This window comes from Cetorhinus maximus, chromosome 16 (genome assembly GCF_964194155.1).
Source record: "Cetorhinus maximus chromosome 16, sCetMax3.hap1.1, whole genome shotgun sequence".
In the NCBI taxonomy this organism is placed as follows: Eukaryota; Metazoa; Chordata; class Chondrichthyes; order Lamniformes; family Cetorhinidae; genus Cetorhinus; species Cetorhinus maximus.
In genome coordinates, this window is record NC_135894.1 from 70,503,783 (window position 1) to 70,519,244 (window position 15,462).

Here is a 15,462-nt window from a genome sequence, read left to right on the forward strand (position 1 = left end):
AGAGCCAAAGGAGGAACAGAAGGAGGATGAAGAATAGATTAGGAGGAGAAGAAGAGAAAGAGGAAAGGAAGAGGCAACCTAGACAGCCCTTTCTGGCTGGGCTGTACGTGAATAACTCACCCAACTGCGAAACCAGAAAAAAGAACCACAATTTCCCATTCACCAAGAGTCCCATACCTTCACTTCCCTCTGTCACTGACTACTACAGTGTCCAATTGACCACAATACAAAAATAAAAACCGACACAAAATAAGCATTTCAAACCAGATTTATAAATCAAAGTATGCCATTTTGCATACAAATTTCAACTAATCACCCTCATGCATTTCCTTAGTTCCTGTCTTCTGTGTGCTTTTGCCTGTCCTAATTCTCCAATGCTGTATCACCCCAGTGGCTGCATATGGCCTTGGTGGTTGCCCTCAAGTAGCTCTTGACCTTGAAGGTCTGACTTAAGACAGCAGCAGTCTGGGCTGGCTGCCTGACAGGCAATAGCTAGGACACTGGCTGGGTGGAAGTGGTCAAAGGACGAATGCAGTCATCCTGAGAGAGAAACTCTCCACAGAGCCATTGCCACTCCCACGATATGGCACCTCAACGATCCTAGTAATTTGTTGGAGGACAGATTGCTGGACTGCTGTGAGACCCTGCAAACCCCTTTGAGCACTGGTAAGCATACAGCGTAGCAAGATGAGTTGGCATGGCAGAAAGCTGACTTTGCATGCAGCGGTCTGAGTTTCAAATGCAGCATTCAGAAATTGGATAGCTTTTGCTTGTGCCACAATGAAAGCTAAGGCATCAGCCATTAGATGCTACATTAAGACTGGAGTTGGCCACCAGTCACCTGCTGGAAAGATTGAGCTTCAAGCTCTGTGCAAAGTCCTGTGTGAAGTTGGAGCCAGGCTCTTTGACATTATGTGCAAGTTTTCTGGCAAACCTGCCAATACACTAAGCATTTAATTGTGCATCTAAGTTTGCTGATGATACCAAGCTAAGTGGGAATGCAAGATGTGAGGAGGACACAAAGAGGCTGCAAAGAAACATGGAAAGGTTAAGTGAGGGGGGCAACAGGGTGGCAGGTGGAGTGTTATGTGGGGAAGTATGATGTTATTCACTTAGATATTAAGAATAGAAAAGCGGGTCATTTTTTAGAAGGCATGAAGCGTGTGAATGTTCAGAGGTATTTGCGTCTACTCATACAAGGAACACAGAAAGTTAGCATGCAGGTACAGCATGCAATTAGGAAAGCAAATGGCATGTTGGCCTTTATTGCAAGGGGATTGGAGTACAAAAATAAGGAAGTCTTAACAATTGTACAGGGCTTTGGTAAGATCACACCTGGAGTACTGTGCGCAGTTTTGGTTTCCATATTTAAGGAAGGTATGCTTGCTTTGAAGACAGTACAGCAAGGGTTCACTTGATTGGTTCCTGGGATGAGGGGTTGTCCTATTATGAAAGGCTGAGTAAATTGTGTCTATATTCTCTGGAGTTTAGAAGAATGAGAGGTGATTTCATTGAAATATACAAGATTCTGAAGCGGCTTGACAATTTTTAAAATTCTTTCATGGGATGTGAGCAAGGCCAGCATTTTGTTGCCCATTTCTAATTGCCCTTGAGTAGGTGGTGGTGAACTTCCTTCTTGAACCATTGAAGTCCATCTAGTGTTGGTGCACCCAGACTGCTGTTAGGAAGGGAGTTCCAGGTTTTTGATTCAGAGACAGTGAAGGAACGGTGATATGATTCCAAGTTAGGATGGTGTGTGGCTTGGAGGATAACTTGCAGATGGTGGTGTTCCGATGCATCTACTTTTCTCATCCTTCTAAGTTGTAGAGGTTGTGGATTTGGAAAGTTCTGTTAAAGAAGGCTTACAAGTCGCTGCAGTGCACCTTGTATATGGTACACACCACTGCTACTATGCATCGGTGGTGGAGGGAATTAATGTTTAAGGTAGTGGGTGGAGTGACAGTCAAGAGGTCTGCTTTGTCCTGGATGGTGTCAAGCTTCTTGAGTTTTGTTGGAGCTGCACTCATCCAGCCAGTGAACAATATTCCATCACACTCTTGACTTGTGCCTTGTAGATGGTGGACTGGCTTTAGGTAGTCAGGGGATGAGTTAATCACTGCAGAATTCCCAGTCCTTTACCTGCTTTTTTAGCCACAGTATTGATATGGCTGGTTCAGTTCAGTTTCTGGTCAGTGGTAACCCCCAGGATGTTGATGGTTGGGGATTCAGTGATGATAATGCCATTGAATGGTTATGTTTTTTTTATTGTTTCGTGGGATGTGAATATTCCTGGCAAGTCCAGCATGTTGTTGCCCATTCCTAATTGCCCTTGAGGAGGTGGTGGTAAGGCGACTTTGTGAACCACTATAGTCCATGTTAAGGAAGAAGTTCTAGCATTTTGACCCAGCAACACTGAAGGCAAGTCGGTATAGTTCCAAATATGGATGGTGTGGAGGCTTGGAGGGGAATTTGCAGGTAATAGTGTTCCACTGCTCTTTATCTCACCACCGTTCTTGACCTGCACTTACTGCTAGTCCTTGAGAGGGTGCTGAGATTTCGATGGATGAGGGATTTTAGCTTCAAGGTTAGATTGGAGAAACTATGGTTTTTCTCTTGAAGCAATAACATTATGAAATGGTTTGGGACTCTGCAGCAAATCCTCAGCGTCCTTCTGTGCACGCTTGTCCAAGTTGTAATCTATGTTGTCTGGCTTCTTTTGTCCTCACCATTTCCAGTAAAGCAGACCAAATATTACAAAGAGAAGATTATTTTTGAGTGTGATTTGGGCTCAGTGACAGCATTCTGCTGCATGCTGGGTTATATTGGCTTTCTGTCCTGCATGAGCTTTGTTCTTGCATTCTTAGCTCGAAAGCTGCCAGATAATTTCAATGAGGCCAAGTTCATCACCTTTAGCATGCTGATTTTCTGTGCAGTTTGGTTGACCTTTATCCCAGCCTACGTCAGTTCTCCTGGGAAATGTACCATGGCTGTTGAGATCTTTGCCATTTTGGCATCGAGCTTTGGTCTGCTTATCTGCATATTTGCTCCAAAATGTTATATAATCCTATTAAAACCAGAAAGAAACACTAAGAAGCATCTTATGAATAAAACAGGTTAGGGCAAATCTTACCTACAATCTTAATATTATTTTAATCCTAAAAATAGGTAATTGGAGCACAATCAGTCATCTGACACAAATTGACTCTGAAGCAGGCTAGCTGTCTGCATTGGCCATTTCCTGCTCAAACCTCCGCTCAAATTCAATTGCAGGCTGCCAAACATAAATTGTTCCAAAAACCAGTGCAGTTAGGCAATTTTTGGAATGTAATTATTTGTTTATTTCAAAATATTCCTTGATATATTTAAGAGCAGTAGCCTGGTGCAGTTTTATTAATAAGGCTGAAAATGGATTTATCACAAAAATTAAGCTTTTTTACTAAATGCTTTGTCCACCACCTGTGAGCAACCTGATTATAAATGATTGAAATGACTTTAAAAAGCTATACAGAACCATTTACTAGCTTCATTGGTGAACAGTCAGATTTTTAGTAAATTAAATTGTTTTTAAATATTGAAAAGTTTTTGAAAGGTACCTTTGTGCTGTCACCACTGCACGGTGGGTAAGTTAATCTTAAAAGCTTACGAGAAGGGCTGCAAACAGGTTCAATTAGCGGGTAAAAGGAGTAACTCACCTCCTGATTCCCCAAAGCCTGTCCACCATCTACAAGGCACAAGTCAGGAGTGTGATGGAATACTCTCCACTTGCTTGGGTGAGTGCAGGTCCAATAAAAGTCAAGAAGCTCAATGCCATGCAGGAATAAGCAGGCCGCTTGATTGGCGCCCCATCCACCACCTTAAACACTCACTCCCTCCACCACCGATGTACATTGGAAGCAGTGTGTACCATCTACAAGATGTACTGCGTCAAGGCTTCTTTGACAGCATCTTCCATTGAAGATTTGATACGCAAAAACACAAGAATTGAGAGCAGGGATAGGCCATTCAGCACCCTTCGAGCCATGGCTGATCTGATTGTGGCCTCAACACTTTCTTGCCTGCCCCCTACAATCCTTGACTCTCTTATTGATCAAAAATCTAACTCAGCCTTGAATATATTCAATGATACAGCCTCTACTGCTCGCTGGGGAAAAGAATTCCATAGCCTAACGACCCTCTGAGAAAACAAATTTCTTCTCATCTCAGTCCTAAATGGGAGACCCATAATTTTTAAACTGTGTCCCCTAGTTCTAGACTCTCCCACAAGGGGAAACATCATCTCTGCATCCACCCGAAGTCCCCTCAGGGTCTTATACACCTCTCATTCTTCTAAACTTTAATGGGTATAGGCCCAACCTGCTCAACCTCTCTTCATAAGCTAACCCATTCATCCCAGGAATCAGTAAAGTGAACCTTCTCTGAACAGCTCCTACTGCAATTATATCCTTTCTTAAGTAAGGAGACCAAAACTGTACACAGTACTCCAGATACAGGATCACTAAGGCACTGTACAGCTGTAGCAAAACTTCCTTACTTTGATATAAGATTCCCTTTGCAATAAACACCTACCTTCATAACCATTTGTTGTACCTGCATGCTAACCTTTTGTGATTCACGTACAAGGACACCCAGATCCCCCTGCACCTCAGAGTTCTGCACTCTCTCTCCATTTAAATAATATGCTGCTTTTCTATTCTTCCTGAGAGGTGCACAAGATTATGACAGGCTTAGATAAGATAAACAATGGAAACCGTTTCCATGAGCTGATGGTACTGGACTAGGGAACGCAGATTTAAGGTTTTGGGAAAGTGATTCAGGGACGATGTGAGGAAGAACCTATGTTGAGGTGGAATTCACTGCCTATAAGGTTGATAGAAAGGGGATGATGAATGATTTCATAAGGAAATCTGATTGGCACTTGAGGGAAATAAAAGGTTTGGGGGATAGAACGGGGGAAATGGAACTGATTGGATTACTCTACAGATAGCCGGCATACACCTGTTGGGCCAAATAGCACCTAACTGTGCTGTAATGACTCTATGACCTCAACATCACCTCTTCCAGCTCAGACTAATCTTAAATTCATTTACACAGGGTGACAGATATACTCAACACTGCAAAGCACAATAAAACCCAGATATACCAACACAAATTTCAGACAAGTAACTAAAATACATCAGCAAGTCTGCAATTTAACAAGTCCTGATGCAGTGCTGCACTGCCTGCAGGACAGTACTGAGGAAGGCTGCACTGTTAGAAGGTCAGTTCTGAGGGCGCACTGCAGTGCCAGAGGGTCAATAAGGAGGCAGTGCTACATTGTTGGAGGGGAAGTACTGAGGGAGTGCTGCAAAGGGGCAGTAGCGAGGGAGCACTGCACTGTCAGAGTAGCAGTACTGAGGAGGACTGCACTCTCAGTTGGCAAGCACTGAGGGTGCACTATGTTATCGAAGGTTCAATACGGAGGATAAGCTTCGCTGTTGGAATGTCAGTACTGATAGATTGTTGCACTGTGTTAGGTTCAGTGCTGCATTCAGCATCATGATCCTTGCATCTGTTTTCAGGGGCTATCATATTTAGTCCTCAAGCTATTACTAAGCAGCGATGGTGCAGTTTACTAGTCTTACTTCTGTTTAAGCATTTTTCCTTTTTTAATCTTCCAACTTTACTTTTCATACTTCTTCTGCCCTTTGTTGCACTGTTTTAAGTTTTATGTTATAACTTGAAAACTTTATACAATAGTTACTTCCACAATTTCAATTCCACTTAATGGGACAGTAGCATTTGTGACTGATCCAAGATGAACAATTCTGACAGATGGATAAGTTGTCAGTCAACCTGATCTGCATATGTCGATAACTATAAATGCCAGGTTAAATTAGTTGGATAATTGACAGGACTCCAATTAGGTGCCACACTTCTCGTTTTTGCTAGCATTCACGTCATGGATTGGACAGTGGGGTTCTGATATTAAATGCCTTCCATGAATTCCTTTCTGCTTGGTCTTGCAAGATGCAGAGCATGCTACTTAGTCCACAGTTGTGCAAGTTGGAAGTTTACAGCTTCCTCAAAGACCTCAGCTGACATAGTGCATGTTATTATTGGAGTCGCCAACTAATAATGATTAACTTCTTTCCCTAGTTCCAGCATACAGAATTCTAATATTATCCCTTTGTTTTAAAGAATGTTATATAGTGTGTTTTAGAATTGCCAATTTTCCTACAATTACCTTCGTTGAAATCCTGATCTCACCCTTGCCTTTACAAATTAAGTGACCATTCATTTCCTAAGCTGAAAGATATCCATTATAAACTAGTTCTTAAATTCCTAATATCATGCCACTGTATTAGTCACTTATTTTAGCTCTAAATGTCAGCAAATCATTCTTCCCCTCCTTCCTCTCTTGAAGCCACTGGGCCACAGTTCCATTGAGCAAACTCCCTACAGTATCTTTCCCAAGCAGCCATTATTGATGTGCTTATTTGATAGTGAGCATTCACAGACTATTTTTCCATGGGAGAATCAGAGTTGAGTCTGATTCAGTCCTCACCTGATGTACACACATGTGCACTATCAGTTAGGAATTGTTGATGGCAATGTGAAGCTGGAACCCTGGTTAATCTTCCCTTTCAAACCCAGGACAGTCCCTGCTATTACTCTAGCTGAAATCAGCTGACTCAGACCAAAAATTCTGGTTGAGAACTGTCTCTATGGTTCAGCTACTCACTCTGTAAATTGAATGAGCTGAGGGATGCTAATCAGTCACAAGTCTGTCAAATCATTCACTACAAACTACATTTTTTTAAGGCTTGCAATAGATAATTTTGATTAATGAAGGAGAACTTAACTGATTTTCTTTCTGATATTGTTATTTTTATTTACAGCAATGGTAGTGCTACTGCCTATTTCTGGCTGCAATTTGCAATGCCAGAAGAACATGACCTTTTGATTAAATATACACTAAGTGCAGAAATGTTGTTAAACGTATTACGACAGCATCTCTATACTGACAGAACGGGAGAGAATATAGAAGTTGAACCATCTTCAATCGCACTAAAGCGTAAGGACTTCATTATATACTGAATAAATCCAGCCAAAGATAACAGAAAAAAACCTGTATTGTTGATTACTTTAACACTAAACGAAGCTGGTAAACTATGTTGTAAGATTGTGGTTTAGTGTTTAACATTTACCTTTGCACTATAGGAATAAATGTGGCTTCCAAAAATGCTGCTAAAGTATTGTAACTTTGTATGTCTCTTTAAGGTGTAATAATGCGCATTGCTCAGGTAAATTTGTGGTCATACTTTTGGATGCTGTGACAGAGAGTCTGTAAAGTCTTTCCCGATAAATGAGATAAGATCACAGAATCACAGAATTGTTATGGCGCAGAAGGAGGCCATTCGGCCCAATCGTGTCTTCTCCGGCTCTCCAAATGAGCATTATGACTTAGTGCCATTTTCCTGCCTTTTCCCTGTACCCTTCCACATTGTTTGTATTCAAATAATCATCCAATGCCCTCTTGAATGCCTCAATTGAACTTGCCTCCACCACACTTCCAGACAGTGTATTCCAGACTCGAACTACTCGCTGAGCGAAAAAGTTTTTTCTCACATCACGTTTGCTTTTTTGGCAAATCCCTTCAAATCTGTGCCCTCTCATTCTCAATCCTTTTACGAGCAGGAACAGTTTCTTCCTATCTACTTTACCCAGTCCCCTCATAATATTGAACACCTCTATCGAATCTCCTCTTAGCCTTCTCCTCTCCAAGAAGAACAGTCCCAACCTCTCCAATCTATTTTCATAACTGAAGTTTCTCATCCCTGGAAGCATTCTTGCAAACCTCTTCTGCACTCTCTCCAATGTGTTCACATCCTTCCCATAGTGTGGTGCCCAGAACATAGTACACAGTACTCCAGCTGAGATCTAACTAGTGTCTTATGTAAGCTCCTCCTTGTTCTTGTGCTGTATGCCACTAGATAGGCCAAATAATCTTCACTTTAGTCTGCGTTGTGAAGCAAGGACTTGTGAATTAAAAGAAGACATCCTAACCTAGCATAGCTTGTGCTATCCTTTATAAAATAAAAGTAAGAATGGCCATCACTAAAAGCATTATTTATAATCATAGAGCCATAAACTATGAACATAGCTTAACAGTAAATTTTGCCACAATCATGTCAAATTATTTAGTTTAACTTTAGTAATTTACGCACATTTGAATTTTGTTATTGATTATTCCGTTTAACCATAAATTCCTTTCCTTGGTCTCTTTATAGAAATGGAAATGAGGGGTTATTTGGTAATGCTTCAAAGTGAAAGTGCCCTATCTTTTAAGTTATTGACTGAGTTTATTTTGGGTCTTTTACAGTTGCTAAAGCAGGATATGTTCAAAGCTTGAAAACTGGTAAGTAGCTCAAGTGTGGAGGTAGCATACCAGTATTCGGGGGAGGAATCATTGGAATGTAAATTTGGGTAGAACAGAAGATGTTAGTTTAAAATAATAATTGCATTTATATCACACTTCTCATTTTAAAATGCCTTAAAGCATATTAAATTACTGTTTTTGAAGTGAAGTGATTGTAATGCAGGGAGTTGCTTCACACAATTAAGATAATTGGTTAAAGAAAAGATATGGGGAACATTAGAATTTTTATGCAGTGAGTTACTATAATCTAGAGTGCATTGCCTAAATGGTAGTGGAAGGTGATTCAGTCGCAACGCTGAACGGGAATTGGATATGTACCAGAATAAGAAAAAGTTTCAGCACTGTGAGGAAATCAGGAAAGCAGGAAATTGGGACTAAGAAGAAAGAGCACAGACATGGTGGGCTAATGGCCTCCTTCTGTACTGTAAGCCAGTTCCACAGGGTGAACTTTAACCTAGAGGAGTGTTTGGGTTTGGGTGCAAGTGGGTCTTGGAGGGGTGGTGGAGGGGTAGGGATTGAAACTGGCAAGCGCCCCGATGTCATCGTGCATTGCGCAATATTTTGCTCAGCGGGCACAAGCGTGTGCTGGAGCAACGCCTGCCATCAATTAACAGGCCATTAAAAAGCCAATTGCCAGCAATTTTCCGTTGCCCATGTGATTTTGTGCTCGTCGCACGGGCAAAACAGGCAGCCCACAATTTCAAAAATCTTATCCAACCATAGATGAACGGGCACCTAGCTGGGATACTGGGTGCCGCATCCATCTCCCACACGGACACTGATCACCTGAGGTCAGTGCCTGTGTGAGGGCTTACAGGTCCGAGCGCAATCCCAGGAATCCCTGATTCTGTCCCTGGAGCTGCTTCTCCATGAGAGTCGCCACTCTCTCCATGGAGGAGGCAGTGTACTCGGCCATGACGGTCAATGCAGTGCTGATGCTCCCCATGGATGCCTCCTTTACGGAGACAATGGCACGCAGGCCCTCATGGATCTCCGCCAGGTCCTCCCACACATCTCACTGGACATCCGTCATTTGCCACCTAATGGACGACTCCAGAGGCTCATCATAAGCCTTTGACTCAGCATCGTCCTGGTGCCCAGCTGTACTCCAACTGCAGGCGCCCTGGGCACTCTCTGCCTTCGCCTGCACCTCAAGCGAGTGTGAAGTGCCCTCACCAATGCGCGCTGAGATACTAGCCACTGACCTAATGCACACTGAGGTGCTGGAATCTGCACTGGTGCCTGCTTCAGAGAGCAGGTGTGAAACAGGTGCAGCTGAAGCCCGGTGGTCCTCTGTTGTCAGGGGTGGCCCTTTGGGGTCCAGAGAGCATACGCCTGCTGGTGAGTCTAAAAGGGAGAACATGTCATTAGTTAAAGTCATCACACTTGTCACTGTGCATGCCAGGCGCCCTGGTGAGACCATAGAGATCTGCCTCATGGTGCCCACGTCTTCCAATGATCAATGGGGACTCCAGGTTTGAGGCTCACATCAATGAAGAGACTACACTAGAATGGTTGCACAAACCTAAAATCTCACCTCTGTGCATTGCACTCTTACCTTCGTCTGGCACCCCTGCCTCTCCATGACCGGTTGCATGTGAATCGTGCCAGCTCTCGAGCTCCAGGGCATCTTCCTTGTACCTGGAAAGAATTAAGAGGCTAACGGGGCCTCTGCCAGTCAATGACCTTTCAATATTATTATGGGCAGTCTTCTCCTGAAACAACAGAGGAGCATTGATTAGTCCACTCTGTACATGCAGCACCATTGCAGCCTGACCAACCCCAGCTGAGGAGCACCTGGCAGGGCACATCCGAGTTGTGTGCCTCGAGCTGCAAGGCACCAGTCCAAGCAGCCAGGGCTCACCCACTTGGCCAGCTCCGGCGCCATTGACAGTTGGCACTCAGACTCTAGCATCCCTGAGGTCCATGGGGGGATAGCCACACCTTAATACTTCTGCACACTGACCGATGCCAACATGGGACTCACCCTTCCTGAGCACAGCAGGTCATTGAAGTGCTTCTGCTTCTAGCCCGCCCACCACGCCCTCCTGAAGACCTCAAAATTCAACCCTAACAGTTTACTTTCTACTTCAGAAGTGCTTCAGCTCATTTTAATTTGTCAAAAACACTGTATAAATGCAAGTTTTGTCGATTTTATCAAGCGACTTAGGCCAGGAATTTCCTATGAGTTGCTCTTGCTTCACCATCATAACTTTGCTAGAAATCAGAAACTGCATTAATGTGCATAAATGCAACTCTGAGGAAATTTTGTTCCTTAGTTCGGGATAAAGTACCTAGCTAGGAAGATCCACTTGGCTCGCATACTAAAATATTTGACCTAAGTATCCTAATCCTTTGGATTTCTTTGTGTTTTTTTAGGTCAGTGTGTATTTCGTGTTCTGTTATTGAGCAATGAACAGACGTTTATTTCACTGAGATTAGTGAACTGCAGCAAAAACAGCAGTAACTATTGGCTGGTGCAGAGTGAGAGTGATCGCTCCATCAAAACTATAATTTCAACTGAAGATGAAGGATCTGGCTGCACTGGCATGAATGTGGCAATGTACAATACTTGGGTCCCAGGCTCCAAGCAAATTGTTAGTAAGTACGTGTCATTCAGAGAAACTTTGCAATAGATCAATTTGAAAATGGATTTGAATTTCTTCTGTTACAGACAATGATATTTATCCCATATATCATTGTTGGTCTATTTTAATGAACTCCATGATTTAAATTAAAGGATGTAAGAAATAGGAACAGGAGTAGGCCATTCGACCCATCAAGCCTGCTCCCCCATTCAATAAGATCATGGCTGACCTGAACTTGGCCATAATTCCAGTTTCCTGCCTGCCTCCCCCACCACCCTCCATAACCCTTGACTCTCTTACCAATCAAAAATTTGTCTAACTCTGAAGAGTAGATTAGAGTTAGACATTGCAGGAGCATTGATCTCCTCATTAAAAACATACACTTTTAAGTAGCATCACTAAATTATTGTGGTTAATTTAACTGGCAATTAACACACAAGTGCAGCAATTTCACGAAATCGCACAGGGTGGATGAGGGTGGGTTGCTGGTTTTGCAAGGGTAATGCCAGATTGATTAGTGCAATTGCTTGTGTTTTTGGAGCTTTCCTATACTTCGCTAAAGATTAACTTTTTTTTATTCTTTCATGAGAGATAGGTGTTGCTGGCTAGGCCAGAATTTATTGCCCATCCCTAGTTGCCCTTCAAAAGGTGGCGGTGAGCTGTCTTCTTGAACCACTGCAGTCCATCTGGTGTAGGTACACCTACAGTGCTGTTATGAAGAGAGTTCCAGGATTTTGAACCAGCAGCAGTGAAGTAATGTTGTTATGGCTCCATGTTGCGATAGTGTGTGGCTTGGAGGAGAACTTTCAGGTGGTGGTGGTCCCATGCATCTGCTGCCTTTGTCCTTCTATGTAGTACAGTTGCAGGTTTGGAAGGTGCTGTTGAAGGAGCTTTGGTGAGTTCCTGCAGTGCATCTTGTAGATGGTACACACTGCTGCTACTGTTCATCAGTGGTGGAGGAAGTGAATGTTGAAGGTGGTGGATGAGGTGCCAAGCAAGCAGGCTGTCTATCCTGGATGGTGTCCAGCTTCTTGAGGGTTGTTGGAGTTGCACTCATCCAGGTAAGTGGAGAATATTCCATCACAATCCTGACTTGTGCCTTGTAGGTGGTGAAAAGGTTTTGGTGAGTCAGGAGGTGAGGTACTCGCCGCAGAATTCCCAGCCTCTGACCTACTCTTGTAACCACAGTATTTATATGGCTGATCCATTTCAGTTTCTGGTTAATGGTAACCACGAGGATGTCGATAGTGGGGGATTCCGTGATGGTAATGCATTGAATGTCCAGGGGAGACGGATGGATTCTCCCTTGTTGGAGATGGTCATTGCCTGGCACTTGTGTGGTGCAAATGTTACTTGCCAATTATCAGCCCAAGCCTGAAGGGTGTCCATGTTTTTCTGCATATGGGTGCACACTGCTTCAGTATCTGAGGATTCGCGAATGGTGCTGAATGTTGTGCAATCATTAGCGAACATCCCTACTTCTGACCTTATAATAGAAAGAAGGTCATTGATGAAGCAGCTGAAGATAGTTGGGCCTGGGACGTACTCCGAAGAACTCTTGCAGTCTTGTCCTGGGACTGAGATGATTGATCTCCAACAACCACAACTATCTTTCTTTGTGCTAGGTATGACTTCAACTAGCGGAGAGTTTTCCCCTGATTTCCATTGACTCCAGTTTTACTAGGGGTCCTTGATGCCACACTCAGGCAAATGCTGCCTTGATGTCAAGGACGGTCACTCTCACCTCACCTCTGGAGTTCAGCTCTTTTGTCCATGTTTGAACCAAGGCTGTAATGAGGTCAAGAGCTGAGTGGCCCTGGTGGAATCCAAACTGAGCGTCAGTGAGCAGGTTATTGCTAAATAAATGCCTCTTGATAGCACTGTCGATGACTCCTTACATCACTTTGCTAATGATTGAGAGTAGATTGATGGGGCGGTAATTGACTGGGTTGGATTTTCCCTGCTTTTTGTGTACAGGACATGCCTTGGCAACTTTCCACATTACTGGGTAGATGCCAGTGTTGGAGCTGTACTGGAGAAGCTTGGCTAGGGGCATGGCTAGTTCTGGAGCACAAGTACTATTGTCAAAATGTTGTCAGGGTCCATAGCCTTTGCAGTATCTCATATCTTCTGCTGTTTCTTGATATCACGTGGAGTGAATCAAATTGGCTGAAGACTGGCATCTGTGATGCTGGAGACTTCCGGAGGAGGCCAAGATGGATCATCCACTCAAACTTCTGGCTGAAGGTGGTTGCAAATGCTTCAGTCTTATCTTTTGCACTGATGTGCTGGGCTCCCCCATCATTGAGGATGGGGAGATTTGTGGAGCTTCCTCCTCCAGTGAGTTGTTTAATTGTCCACCACCATTCACGACTGGATGCTGCAGGACTGCAGAGCTTAGATCTGATCCATTGGTTATGGAATCACTTAGCCCTATCTATCATATGCTGCTTAGTCTATGAGGAATGGGTTGACTGGCACTGAGTGGGTGGCCTGGTAGGCCTCCCTCTGGGAATTGAGCATCTTTGGGATAATGAAGAGAGGCCATGCAGATCAGGACAATCTGCTGGAGGGAAGATGAAGAGGGGAGGGGAAGAAAGACTTTCAGGAGGAAGGCAAATTCAACCATAGTCTTTGGGGAGCAAATCTCTTAGCTTAGCTTCAGCGAAGATCAATGCACGAAATGTCTTTACTTCATGATTGAGGTTGTGACTGAAATCTACCAATGGCTGCAGCCACAATTGCAACCTCAAAGCAGGCAAGGACAGTAGTGGATGTTAACCCAAAAGCATAATGCTGTAAATGTGGCATATCTGAAATAGAAAGAAAAAATGCTGGAAATACTCAGCAGGTCAGGCAGCATCTGTCAAGAGAGAAATAGTTAACATTTTGGATCGATGGCCTTTCATCAGAACTAGGAAATGTTAGAAATGTAATAGGTTTTAAGCAAATGAAAGGGGGAGGGTAGTAAAAGAGCAAAAGAGAAGTTCTGTGATAGGGTGGAAGACAGGAGAGATTAAATGGCAAAAGTGTCGATAGTGCAATGCCAAAGTGAGTGGGAATGAAACAAGCAAAGAAACTAGAAATGTATCTGGAGGAGGTGTGGATGGCTGAGTGATGAACAGCTGCCATCTGAAAGAAAAATTGTGAGAAAAATGTGACTAAAAACAAAACCTCCTTTTAGGAACTAGTTAGTTTTAAGTAAGTTATGTGTGTATTTGTGTCTGTTAGAAATAAGCTATAGCTTTAACTTTAAGTTTTAGCTTTAAGTTTAAGTTTAAATTATATGTTTTATTTGTGGGTTAAAAGGATGAAACCTGGGTCTAGTTTCATTTAGAGTTTTCCTCTGTGAGATGGAGTCAGCAAGTCTGAAGTTTTGTTTGTATACCTGCATTTTAATGAGGTTTTACAACACTTGAAGTGGTTTAGGGAAGTTAAAACAAAGCAGGGAAAACTGTACCATTGCCTAGCAACGGGGGATCCACAGAGACAGAGAAACAGAAAGCAGTTTGAGTTCAATTGGTGATTACGCTCTAATGGAGCAGTTTAAGTCTCTCCGTAACTGGGCATACTAGAAGATTGCTGAGGAAAATAGGCCTAAGAATCTTAGAAGAGTTGCTCTAAAATTAAAGTAACATTGAATGTCAAGTAAGTTCTGGATCTCAAGGGAGATACCAAGTTGTCAGCAGTGGTGTACTGTTGGCACGGCTAAGTCAAAGAGAGTGCGTGGAAGGTGAAGTTTGAACACGTGGCAATCCACGGGAGAGGAACATCAGAGGGAGAAATCGAAGCCCTGGAGGTGGATCCTTGTTGAAGATGTCCGTGAGAAAGCGTCATTTGGGAGAACATTCCAACGCAAGTTCCTCGAGAATGGAGATTGGAAACCCTCATGTGAAAGACAGAGTTTCCGTGAGACCAGTTGGCTCACAGTGTGACAAGCGTCTGGGGGAGTTGATAAGAAATCGATAGCACCTGCTTTAGATGGCATCTGTCACTTGATATTTGAGTGTGGGTGTGTCCAACCACAAGTTGCCTATTGGTTTACAAGGACTGTGTACTTACTGTGGACATTAGATTATAAGGTAGATTTTTGTAACTTGTGTTATTCTTGCGAATCTGTATATTTCTGTAAAGATATGGTTGTGGGTGAAGGAGTACTGTAGTATAGCTCATCTTTTTCTTGTTTAATAAATGTTTTATTCTTTTGTTAAGAGTACATCAGCAGACTCTGTGACCCTGTTCAGTAGCCGCGCTCCACGTTTTGAAACAAAAAATAAAAAAATTAGGATCTACCAAGCCAGGTTCCACCCAGGGATGTGACTTGTCCAGTAGTAACATCAGCTGGGATCATAACACTCTAAAGAAAAAAGAAACAAAATGGGGGCAGAGATTACAGCCTGAAATAGTTGAATTCAGTGTTGCGTCCGGAAGGCTGAATAAGCTTCATTGGAACAC

The 15,462-nt window shown here is 43.1% G+C and overlaps 1 protein-coding gene across 2 annotated transcripts in view; it reads left to right on the forward strand.

Moving 5' to 3' along the window:
• Positions 1-6,893: 6,893 nt before the first annotated feature.
• The window catches only part of LOC144691678 (suppressor of tumorigenicity 14 protein homolog), a 42,516-nt gene continuing 33,947 nt past the window's right edge, over positions 6,894-15,462 (forward strand). For both annotated transcript variants that reach the window (XM_078560009.1, XM_078560010.1), the window contains exons 1-3: positions 6,894-7,054; positions 8,363-8,398; positions 10,799-11,024. In XM_078560009.1, the coding sequence (XP_078416135.1) occupies positions 6,919-7,054; positions 8,363-8,398; positions 10,799-11,024 (398 nt within the window). In that variant the 5' untranslated portion in view covers positions 6,894-6,918. The remainder of the gene's footprint in view (positions 7,055-8,362; positions 8,399-10,798; positions 11,025-15,462) is intronic.